The following is a 12635-nucleotide window of genomic DNA, read 5'->3' on the forward strand; positions in this document are numbered from 1 at the left end:
ATTGAGTTAGTCAATATATTTGTATTTGTAGCATGGTAAACTATGTTTTAACATCACTTTCCGTTTGTTCCCCTACAAATACAAATATATTGAGTGCAAAACCTTGTACTTTGTATTATTTTACATGTGAAGGTCAATTTTTGTGAGAAAAGTCCCCAAATACACCTATGTATTGGCAGACCTGTATCGATGCTTAAAACTAATGAGGCAGTATTAATCAAAATTCACATAGTGCTTTGATTGGACAAAGCTTTTCCAATACCATGTTTTTCTAGTATCATAATAAAAAAGTTCCCCAGAACGCATGTAAACAGGTGTATCAGACCCCTAAAGATACAATAAACTTTGTCCCCCTTCCCTACCTTGACGGGTTTGGACCACAACCATGGGTTAAATACCGATTTAGAATAATCCCAACATGCATGAAACAAGACCTTTCATAAAATCAGGACCTCTAACGACACACAAACAACAAGAAAGCAATACAATTTTGGTACAGTTTCTTGATTTCTTCTTTCCCTTTTGACGAAGGCAAGAGCCACGGTTTTCTTACCAAACTTTTATCCTATTTAGTATTTACTGGAGACCCAACACAGACTTTAAAAGACAGAAATCTTCTACTCTCATCCCATAGCATACTTCTGCGTCCAGCTGCGAGCAGTAGACTCATACTTGTTTCGATCAGATTTGTACATGTGAGCAATCTCCGGCACTAGCGGATCATCGGGGTTTGGGTCCGTCAGCAAAGAGCAGATGGAAAGCAGAACCTGATTTGCAACCAGAAAATTGGTTTAATCCAATATAAAATATAAATAGTATGGAACATCCTAGCGAGTTCCAAGAATTTCCTAGATACAAAAGCATATCGTATGCATGTAAGTTCTGACAACGCAAATTCATCCTTTTTCAATAACCACGTTTTATAAAAAGAATGAAATTGGGATATGTACTTTGCTGCATGTATATCGACTAATATATGTATTGAGTTGAAAGTCAACACTTGGGAGGTTTTTCCATTGATATATGAGGGCATTATGTCATTACACAATGCATGTTAAATATATATGACTACGTTTTTGGCTCTCTCAACATTTCCCTTACTTTTCTTTTGAATCTTTTTTTTTTCGGTCCTTTTCTCCTTTTCTTGCTCTTCTCTTCTCTAACCCGACTTTCCAAGCAATCAAACTAGTAAATGTATGAGTTAATTAAGAGTTTTCTGTTTTTTTTTTTCTTTAAAAAGGTCTAAACTCAACCATGGACCTTGGACCTATTTAACAAGTCTTCAACAACATTACGTGGTGAACAGTTTTTTTTTTTTTTTGAACAAAGGTTTATATAAATGTCTCAATGGAAACTCCAAATATTTCATATTTGAAGTTTGAACCATGTTCTCTTTATCCTAAAATAAACTAGTGAAAAATTAGGAAAAATAGTAATAATAGTTCCACCTGATCAAGTCTGACATTTTGTTATGATTTTGCTAATTACCAATCGCAACTAAAATTGGTAATATCCAAAGAAAGACTGGTTACAACCAGTAAATTGACTAAAATAACAGTAGAGTTGTTCCCTAAACACATGAAAATATCAATCCACATATAGAAGGTAGAGCAACTTGCTAGTTAAAAATGCAAGTCATCATCTCAGGGGTGACAAGTATGGCCTACACATTTTTCTTTTAGCTACAGAAACAGTTCAAAATGTGAGTCCCATCTGACCCAATCATTTCTATGCTCAGAAATAAGTGTGAAACATAATTGAGCAACAGAACAAAGCAAACCCTCATCATGACTAACCTACCACTTCTAACTTTTCTATTTTTAAATCTTCATGATACTCAATTTCATTCCCTGTTTTGAAAACTGGACCCAGATAATGAATTAAAAACTGGATAGTTTGGTTCAACCCAGTTAATCAAGTCTGACCCTAGTCTCTATGTCCAACACTCCAACTGATGGTGTGCCGTTGAGAAAATAGGCATCGGAAAATAAAGTCGAAGGAAATTAGACTTCTATCAATAATGCTCTTTTCAATAATTCTTTCAACAAATACAAACATGCATGTGTGAGCAGCAGGAGCAGGAGCAAAAGGATTTAATTTTGAGGGCCATGTCTGACAAAACAAAGGGAGCTTTGTCTTCAAAACATGTGCAACATAATTGGAAGAACATGCAACAAGCTATATCTCAAATAATACCTTCGAGATGGTAAGAGCAGGGCTCCACTGCTCTTTAAGGATATCCAGGCATATGCTCCCATTGCTATTGATGTTTGGATGGAAGACCTTAGTCCTAAATGCAACCTGAAATATGGAATATGATTAACCTCCCCTTGGATAAACCATATTATTGTTGATATAAATTATTTAATTGGTTATTATTGATATAAAAGTTCAAGCTGACAACTAAATAAACCAATGAAACATAATACTACAAAACAGCAATAAAACTAAAATGTGTACTAATTCCTGAAAATATAATACATTATTAGCAAATGTTACTTATAGAATATGGCAATCAATCATAAGAAAGGCCTCCTTTTTAAATGGGTGTTGGGGGAAAAGTATATGAAGACGCATCGAATGAATAAGAATGACATCATGGAGTATACATGATATGATAGTCTTAGCAAACTGATCAAAAACAAACCCAATAAAGGAAGCTGAAGGCTTAGCAAATATACAATCAATATATGCATTACACGATTAAAGAAACAAGAAAACATAGCTTCAAACAAATTAGAAATATAAAATAAAACTCTTTATCAAGCCTTAAAGAAGATGCTCATCAAACCTAGAGAAGAAGATTAATCAGATCAAACTAAGAATATACAGGACAAAGCAAGCAGGTAAATCAGTGGTTTACTTCACAATTTAGTAAATATTTTCACATTATACCAGCAACCTCCAGTGACAATATTTGCAAATTTAAATGCCACTTGGAAAGACAATGGTTTAGGAAATATCACTCACTGGTTTCCTGATACCAATAGCATTTTGTGAAATGTGAAGTCATAATTTACAATTAACATAAATTGCTCCATTATAGAATTAAGAGAAATTAATAATAGCCTCCAGTACAGTGGCACTTTATCCTCATGAATCAAGATAACACCAATACAAGCAAGGTGCCAACCAGCTGGGTGGTAAGGTCTCCTGCTGGTCGTAGCGGAGACTTGGGATTGAATCCCTCCTGCACCTGGGTTGGGGGGGTTATGGGTTGGGGAATGGGGAATGGGCTACCCCCCCCCCCATTGTGTAGCGCTTCAAAAGATATCAAAAAAAAAGATAACACCGACACCAAAAAAAACTATGAAGATTTTTTCTACCCAATGTTGGTCCTAGCTATCTGGGTAAAGCTAGGAAGGTTGATTTCACTTAATAAGATAGTATAGAAATGGTTTATCATACAACATGTCATTTAACTGAATCCAAAGCTAAAACAACAAAGAATGGATCTCCTTTGGTGGTTGTGAAATATGGATTTAGATTTCAAACATCTAAGATCCAACAAATAACAGTAATCAACATAAGGAATAATGACAATGAAGAAAAGTGATACCTTCCTCTAGTAACAATGAATAGTGCATAGTAACATTAAGGAAACCAATCATTCAATCAATCAACCAATAATAATAATAACAACAACAACAACAACAACAACATTTAAGGAAACAAACAGGACAACAATGTGAAGGATATATAATATCATGCTTCTTTTAATGGATTATTTCACATGAATTAATTCCTACAGAAAGTAATAAGATGCAATCTCGAAATACTGGCATGCATATGTATGCATAAAGCACCTTAGGGGGCTTAAAAGGATAATCTGGAGGAAAGTGAATAGTAACAAGAAATACGCCTCCTGCATATGGGCTATCTGGAGGTCCCATGATTGTTGCTTGCCAATGGAACATGTCTTCAGCTACAGGGCCTATCAAAAATGAACCACAATATTAAGTGAAGGTTGCCTAATTTTAAGATATAGTATTAAATCTCCATACTTAGTTTGAGGTGTAGAGGATGGTAATAGAAGAGCATCCAAGTTACCAAATGCAAGCACTTGGTACTATCTTTTACGTTGAGCAGGAAAACAGACCAAAATATTAATCCGGGAGTGGTTCATATATGTTTGACCATTACCAATGACATCACAAATCAGCAAGGAGAGGGAGGTAAACAACAGGAAAGTTCCAGTAAGTATTTTTTCAGATGAACCAAAAGCTAAAAATGGAGAGACATCACACAATATTAATAATCTATAAATCCAATCTTTTTTTTTATAAATAACAGTGGTATTATATTATGTGCCTCAAAAGGAACACTCATACATGTCTGGGCTTGACAGTAGGGAAAGTACCAAGAAACAGCATAAATCTTAACTGCCTATTAGCATCAAATCACAGAAAACAGTGAACTGAGACAGTGACAAATTGCATAAGAATGCCATATAACAGACAATATACAAACATGAGAAAATATTAGAAATGAACATATTCCTGGCGAGATAGATGCTGCCCTGATTGGTAATAAAATGGGGGAATGTAGACAAAAATGGTATCTGCCATATGCATAGAAGACCACCTACTTGCTACAGCACAAATAAGAAGTCATATAATGCAAGCTGAAGGATCCAGAAGAGCTAGGAGGTCAGAAAGAAAATGGGTTGAGACTTGAGGCAGTGACAACTGATTTATGGGCTCAAAATTAACAATGGACATGGAAAATGATGTGGTGGTGTGGAAAAACAGGATTGGTACGAAGGATGGAAGCAGGAAGTGGGCACGGGACATGGCTTACACCAACCTCCCAAAAATTTGTATAAGTTGATAAAGGGCCATTACTGAATGTTGGTCCCTAATATCTTAGGTCTTGGGAGTTGGGTGGGATGGACTAGATACAGACCTAATCTTTGCATTATTTCCCTTTTTTGTATAAAATGGCCACTCTCAGACCCAAACCTACATTCTCAAGCTTTTTAGCCCAAGATTTTACCATTGCACCAAATAGTGGCCCCTAAAATTCTTTAGAAGTAAATATTAAATATAGATCAAAGTTGTTAGGCAATGGTTGAGCGTTTAGTGATCAGTAATTAGAACAATGGGGTTGACAAACATCATAGTTATCTAAAACAAAAAGGAAACAACTTGGATATCTACATGTATGAATCAGGATAAAACAAAGAAAAGAATAATATAAGATACTGCAGCTCTTTTCTTTTCTTTTTTTCTGAATAGAAGATACTGCAATTCCTTTGGATAGAAAATACTGTAGTGATGTAGTCTGACACTGTCTCTGTTTTAAACTCTGTGGGTGATAGAAACAAATGTTAAAGTAATTTCATTGCTTCCTTAACTACTTTACAAACAACTGTGATTGATATTAGATGTTTAATTGAAAATCTTATTTTCCACTTTGCATCTTGAGATTTTGATAACAAGTTGATCCTGTTCTATTTCTAAACATCTTTATCAAATCCAGCCTGCTTCCAATTCCATTCAAGGTAAGCAACCATTTAACATGGTATTTTCAATTTTATTTTGGGTTTTTAATATCTTAGTATATGATGAAATTAACTTCAAATTGGTTTATTTGTTAATATATTCCCACATGCTTAATTCATAGCTCTAAGAGATTCTTTTATAAATTTTGTTTACCATTATACGTTGATGATATTGTTATTTAAAATTGCTATTCTTTACATGTTCTGTTTTGCTTTATTAACACAAGCAAAATGGGCACATGGATTGCATTGTCATTCTTTACATGCCCGCTTTATATAGTTTTTCTGCTTTTGTAGCGGAAGTAGGGTATCTGCTTTGTATAGTAATGCTTTGCATTGCACATATAAGATACTTGATTAATGTAATTTTAAATTTAACCTTCCTAGCTGAATAATAAGATATTCGGAGGAAAGCTAATATATGTAGATAGTCAATAAAAAGAAAAGAATATGGATGAGACGTCCAACACAAAACCTATCTTCTAATTTTAATATATGTAGATAGTCAATAAAAAGAAAAGAAAAGAATATGAATAATAAGAATGGATTGCATTGTCATTCTTTACATGCCCGCTTTATAAAGTTTTTCTGCTTTCATAGCGGAAGTAGGGTATCTGCTTTGTATAGTAATGCTTTGCATTGCACATATAAGATACTTGATTAATGTGATTTTAAATTTAACATTCCTAGCTGAATAATAAGATATTCGAAGGAAAGCTAATATATGTAGATAGTCAATAAAAAGAAAAGAATATGGATGAGACGTCCAACACAAAACCTATCTTCTAATTCTAATTTGCAATATTTTTAGGTGACTTGTCTTTTCTTTTGTTTTGGCGAATCTTTTCTTTTTATCTTGGATTCCATTTCCCCCTTCCCCAAGAAAAGTTTTTCTGGTTCCTCCCATGTTCGTTTAGCTGACTACCAACCCCGTACGGTTAAGATAATACTTTGTCGAGTTGAGCAGTGCAAGCATGAGAAACGAATAATTTACCTTACTGGCAAATTCACATCCAAAAGACCTACTTGCTGAGTGCTAGAAGCAATTAACAGCAGCACATATTTGAATAAAAACCACTCTATCACTTGCATGTGATTATAAGATCCAGAACAAATATAAGAAGTTTCCATACCAGCACTGCAGGACGTCGGAGGATCCTTCTGCAAATCCTTGAGTTCCTTCGATATACGTTTCGACGCCATGAGAACCTGCTTCAAGGAATTAAAAACACAGCAGGAGGGTCAACAAACTCCAAATGAATTACGGTTAAACATATTCTAAACATGAATTTAAGGAGGGAGAGGGCCAACCCTATATTCCAAACCAAATTCAGCCCTTACTGAGAGAAAATGAAACTCCAAAGTTTGGAAGCCCGATTAGTAAGAAATGATAAAACTAAGTCCTAGCCGCATATGTCTATCAAAAGATCAAAATCATATAAAACACTAAAGTCTACAGAACATATACATACATATAGATAGATAGATAGATATTACCCTCCTTTAATTCGTGATAAGGCATAGATCATAGTTCGATTAAATTCAAACCCTAGATTCTCAAATTGGACCGAAATCCCTAAGAAAATGAGAGAAGATAAAATAATGAAGAGAGAAATGATGCGCACCTCAGAGGAAATTAGGGGTTCGCGTGGTGAGATCGAATTCGTTAATAGACAGAGATATTATGGCGTCGAAGGGGACGGTTTTCCGGCGGATCAATGACCACCCCTGACCCCTGAAATGAAACCACTAATTCCCCCGAATTTGAAGAGAACCAACCTCCTTATATATATGGCGTGCTAATGATTGTTTTTTAACTTCTTAATCATTTAAATATAAATTATGCATAAAATCTTTCGAATTCAAATTAATTGAAGGCGATCCGCAAAGTATTGTTATTAGTTAATCACGATGTTGGATCAGCGAAAATTCTCGATTAGTATCTTGTAATTCTGTTATAGTGTTACTTTGGTCACTGAATGTGATAATTCAGTATTCCCATATTTAAAATGTGACAATTCAATATCAATCGTTAATTGTTAATCAACCATTAAGTGACGTTTTAAAAAGACATAAATACTCTTTTGGGTGTCATTTAATTTTTTTTATCAATTATATAAACATTGACTAAAAAATTAATAGTCCTAAATCTTTGTTTCTTTTATTTAAGAAAGTTGGGATTATCATAATGCCCACTCAAACGTAATTCCAACTTTTTTGAATGAAAGAAGAAAGAATTTGGGACTTTTAATTTTTTGTCAATGTTTAAATGGTTGATAAAGAAAATTAAATGACACTCGAAGGGCATTTGTGTTTTTTTCAAATGTCACTTAACAACGGGTTAACTACTGATTAACGGAAGGTACTGGATTGTCACGTTTTGAAAGTTTGGGTATTGGATTGTCGCATTTTAAAGTTCGAAGATCAAAGTGGCACTAGATCTAGACCCAAAGTATAGGGTACTAAATAGGAAATTTTCCTTTTATCAAGGTTTTAAAAACTAGATCAGACAAGAATCATTCTAGGACCGATTTTTAGGTCAGACCAGGTTCGAATGGATGGCCCATTTAGATTTAAATATAAAAAAAATGGTTCAATCACCCAGGTTAACGGGTCATTGACTAAATTAACGGGTTTTGGCCAAAAAGCAATTTTAGAGTGAATCAGAACTGATTACCTGATCGGTTTCTAAGTTTTTTTTGTCAAACCATCTAGTCCCATCTAGTTTCGAGAACTATGATTTTATCCACCGAGGAGTATAAATCAGGTGGGATGGGCCTGACCCTAAATATTAAGCCTAAGTCAAGGCCATTTTTTTCAACCCAGGTTCAGCTCCGGGCCAAGTTCAGATTGGCTAATTGGGCTCAAGTGGGCTTGCTAGGCCCAATCTATTAAAAAATTGCATGAATCTATTTAGTATTAAACCTTTAAATATGAATTTTGAATGTTTTTCATATATGTATGCATGTGTGTAGCCGGGCCGGGCTTAGGTTGGACTAGGTTTAGACCAGACTTAAGCTACCTAGGGGTGAAAAACATAAAAGCCTAGGGTTCTGAGTTTTGACCTCAAGCCCATCTGAAGGACCAAAAGTCCAAACCTGATTCATGCAAAATATGCAATTTAGGTGAGTCTGGGCTTGATTTGTGCCACCCCAAAGTTGCACCCTTAGACCCACTCACCATGGCTAGGGGTGTCAATCAAACGGTTTTGGATTGGATCCAATCTGATCCAAACCTTATCAAAACGGATTTGGATGGTCTAATATAATTTTGGATTGAGCCAATCCAAAATAAATTGGTCTATATTCTTATTGGTTTGAATTGGACCTAAACCAAATTTCCAATAATCTAATCATGAGGTCAAATCCTTGTCCAATTTGAAACTGATCAAAACTGAAGTTAGCATAAAATCACATTTACAAAAGTACTTTTATGAAAGCACTTTTACAGAAGTAGTTGTATAAAAGCACTTTTACACAAAAGCACTTTTATAAAGCAATTTTACAAAGAACTTTTATGGAAATACTTTTATAAAAGCACTTTTATGAAAGTACTTTTATAAAAGCATTTTTATGAAAGTACTTTTATAAAAGCATTTTTGCGAAAATACTTTTATAAAAGCACTTTTATACAAGGTTCTAAATATCGATACAGGTTGATATGCCGGTACATCAGTAGGGAATATTAGTCAGTATCAGTGCTTTTTTCATGTTTTATTTATTTTTTTTTTCAAAACCGGTTCAGCGGGGTTGGTTTAAGTCCCGGCTACCCTCTATAGGGGTGTATCAGGAAGGCCCTGATACAATACGTATCAGTTGATACAGCTTGATACGTAACAATATTTTGAACCTTGCTTTTATAAAAGTACTTTTACAAAAGCATTTTTACAAAAACACTTTTACGAAAGCACTTTTATAAAATCACTTGTTTAAAAGTACTTTTAGCCCTTGTTTGATTTCACTTAAAACAAGTACTTTTTTTATAAGTACTTAATAAAAGTGCTAGGACCACACATTAATAGGAAAATAAGCATTTGTGGGTGTTTGGTAAAAAAGTATCAAAAAAGTACTAATTTGATAAAGAATTACTTATTTAAAAAGCCACTTGAGAGTTGTTTTTGTAAGTACTTGTTAATAAGTGGACATGCGAAAAATTTGGGACTAAAAAGTCCCTGTTTATTTTTTTAAATACCCAGAATACCCCTATATCTCCTTAAACCCCCTTCTTTCTCACTTGAACAGGATCGAGCATACTAGCAACGTTACCTGTTTTGGGAGCAAACAGCGACCATCAAATAAGCTACAAACTCGCCGGAAACCAAGTCAGTTTCACGTTTGGACTTGTTTTCTACATGTATTCTTGAATATTTTGGGTTTTTTTGTGGTTCATAACGCCCAAAACCCTCTTTACCAGATCTAGTTTTTTGGGGCGATTTTCAGGCATTCTTACTATGCTCTCGCCAGCAACACTCAGGTCAGCCATCCTCCTCCCTTGTCTTTGCTTTAAAACTATTTTTAGTGCAATGTTTTGATTAAAACCAATTCTTTTTCGAAGATAAATTCGAAATATTTGCTTGTTTTTTTTTTTTTTTTTGCATTCTCTATGTGATAGATTCCTATGCATGAATATTTTTTTTTTTCGTTTTCTTGTTAAAAATGATGCAAACATATGCTGAAATATGTGGGTTACAGATTTTTTTCTTGATTTTTGTATGAATAATTAGTTAAATGTTTATATATTTATTGATTTGTAATTGCATTTTTCTTTATTTCTGATAATGTATAGTTGTGATGTCTTTTATATTTTGTTGTGATTAATATTTAGTTGTTGTTGTTGTTGTTATTGATGTTGTTGTTATTATTAATTGGGTCCACATGGCGCTTCACATGTGGGTCCAAGTGGGCTCTCAATTGTCATGATGTGGCATTTTTTTCATTGAAATGTATAGTATAATATGTGAAAAGCATTGTAAATATGTATAAGTGAAATGGGGGCTAGAATTGTCATTTGTATCAATATAAACACTTATGGGGAAAGTAGCTTACCAAATATCCACACCCCAATAAGTGCTTAAAAACATAATAAGTGATTTGGCAAGTGGGTCACCAAACACCCTTAAGTGGTTGTTAAAATAAGTACTTTTAAGAAGTACTTGCGCACTTTTACAACCACTTAATCATCAAACAGGGCCTAAAGCACTTTTACAAAAGTGCTTTTTCAATGCCAAAATGGCATATTTTTGTAATTTTCAGATTTTCTTCATTTTAATATATTTTTTTGTAATTTTTATACATTTTATTTTTTATATAAATTTTGATATTTCATTCATTTTGAATTGGACCCAATCTAGTCCATTTACATTTTAATGGATTGGATTGGATTTGGTTTGTATTAGATTTGGACTAAATTGGGTTTAGTCCATTTGTAAGTGGACTAACATTAGACTGGATAGGGTTGGACCAAATCCAATTCAATTGACACCTCTAACTATGGCAGCTTCGAATTATTTTAGTCAATTGCAAGATCTTAATTCTCCACTTTCCCTCTTGCTCAATTGTTTTGCTTTTTGAAAGCTTCAAATTTTAATTGAGAGCATATAAACACAAATCCATATTTGTTCAATTAAAACCAATAAACAATTAAGCTCAGTTTGGGAATAGTGAAAATACAAGTGTATAGTATTTCTAGACCTTACGTATTTGTTTGGTTCCATGGGCATTTATTAACAGGGTGTTTATTAGATAAATGTTTATTTGAAAAGTGTTGCTTTAAACGTTTATTGTTTTTTGTTATTTGGTTGGACATTTTATCGGCATTTCAAGTAACACCCCTTAAAATTATTTTCCACCTCAGCTTAAAGTGCACCACATAAGCATTTCATTTCTATAAATGCCCATGCTTTGGGGGAAACAAGAATTTGAAGTCTCCCCCAGCACCTCATGCAAATAAATTAAAACATTTATGTTTTTAAGTGTTTATTTAATAAATGTTAAAACCAAATAGTGGTTTCATGTACAATAAACGCCAATGCCTATGTGGCGTTGATGTGGTGGCACTTTTCAATAAATGCCCATGGAACCAAACATAACCTATATGTGTACTCTTCCCAAGTTGTGCCTTACGCAGTGCATGTATATTATTGACATAGTCATGGTCAAGGTCACTAGAAAATACTCGAGATAGGATTAGTTGAACGCTTTATCTGTTCGGTAGGCCGCAGAACCAATGATAAGAATCCACATTAGTCTTAAAATGCATGGGGCCCACTATCATTCAATCTCTTGGTGTGGAACCATGTAATTTATCACTAGTGTGTCATTTGCTCCACAACCTACTGAATGGTTAAAGCGTTCGGCTAATCAGAATTCAAGACTCATGCATGCATGGGCTAGTGTTAAAAAGATGCCCATGCTACTTTATATTTCTTAATTGAATAGTTACGGGTGAGCTTAAGTAACCCCATAATCAACTTTTTACTTTTAAAAATTCAAAAAACAAAAAAAAAATCTAAAGGGGTTGGAAACAAAATGAGAAATCTGACATGATCAATTGCATTTTAGAATATAGTAGTAATTTGGACCCATGTGATGCATGGGCCTTGTACCTTTTTACACAAAATTGTAGAAAGGGCCTTGTGGTATTCTTGATTGAGCCAAATTAATCCAATCCCAACTCAAGTATTAGATTTTTTAGTTATGTTTTATTCTTCTAACCACAATCCAAGTTGAAACCCTAGTGATAGTGGCTAATCTCCTATAGGGATGTCAATGGATCAGGTTAAATGGTTGATTCAACTTTATTCACCCCTATATGGTTAGGTTAAGGTCAAATTTATTAGGGTGTAGGGTTGGCTTAGTGTTCTGATTATTTAACCCAAGCTGGGTTTGGGTTTGGCCGACCCCGGCCCATTGAGTCATGATACCCCTATACTTGTAGAGAGTATTCTTGTAATTTGGACCGACTTCTAACCCCCAACCTTAAAGTTTATGATTTCTTTCACAATTGCTTTTGGTTTCCTCTCTTTCACTTTGGAGAAAGTGATACCTTGAAACCTGATGAGGGCAGATTTGGCCCTCCAGTGAAATTGTGACACGTGGCACCTCATGACAACTAGGCAAACACCCAGGCAACA

General features: G+C 34.2%; 1 protein-coding gene across 2 annotated transcripts; it reads right to left on the reverse strand.

Annotated features, from left to right (window-relative positions):
- Window positions 1–213: 213 nt before the first annotated feature.
- Window positions 214–7269, reverse strand: LOC104593743 (ubiquitin-conjugating enzyme E2 10-like). 2 transcript variants are annotated; one of them, XM_010253716.3, is made up of 5 exons: window positions 7129–7269; window positions 6637–6712; window positions 3807–3934; window positions 2197–2301; window positions 214–767 (listed from the first exon to the last, which is right to left on the reverse strand). In XM_010253716.3, exons 2-5 carry the CDS (start codon window positions 6704–6706, stop codon window positions 624–626), a joined length of 447 nt encoding a protein of 148 aa, XP_010252018.1. In that variant the 5' UTR covers window positions 6707–6712; window positions 7129–7269; the 3' UTR covers window positions 214–623. The 2 variants fall into 2 exon arrangements, with proteins under 2 accessions (XP_010252018.1, XP_010252019.1); XM_010253717.3 differs by having other exon boundaries at window positions 6637–6715.
- Window positions 7270–12635: the final 5366 nt, after the last annotated feature.

The sequence above is a fragment of the Nelumbo nucifera genome, chromosome 5 (assembly GCF_055504915.1).
Source record: "Nelumbo nucifera cultivar China Antique chromosome 5, China Antique-T2T, whole genome shotgun sequence".
Lineage (NCBI taxonomy): Eukaryota > Viridiplantae > Streptophyta > Magnoliopsida > Proteales > Nelumbonaceae > Nelumbo > Nelumbo nucifera.

Excerpts from the sequence above, each read along its gene's own strand:
- LOC104593743 (XM_010253716.3), bottom strand. The coding sequence starts at position 6,706 with ATGGCGTCGAAACGTATATCGAAGGAACTCAAGGATTTGCAGAAGGAT. Across the intron at positions 3,935-6,636 it reads TCCGACGTCCTGCAGTGCTG|GCCCTGTAGCTGAAGACATG; the intron begins GTATGGAAACTT and ends CATTTTTGATAG. Across the intron at positions 768-2,196 it reads CTGCTCTTACCATCTCGAAG|GTTCTGCTTTCCATCTGCTC; the intron begins GTATTATTTGAG and ends GTTGCAAATCAG.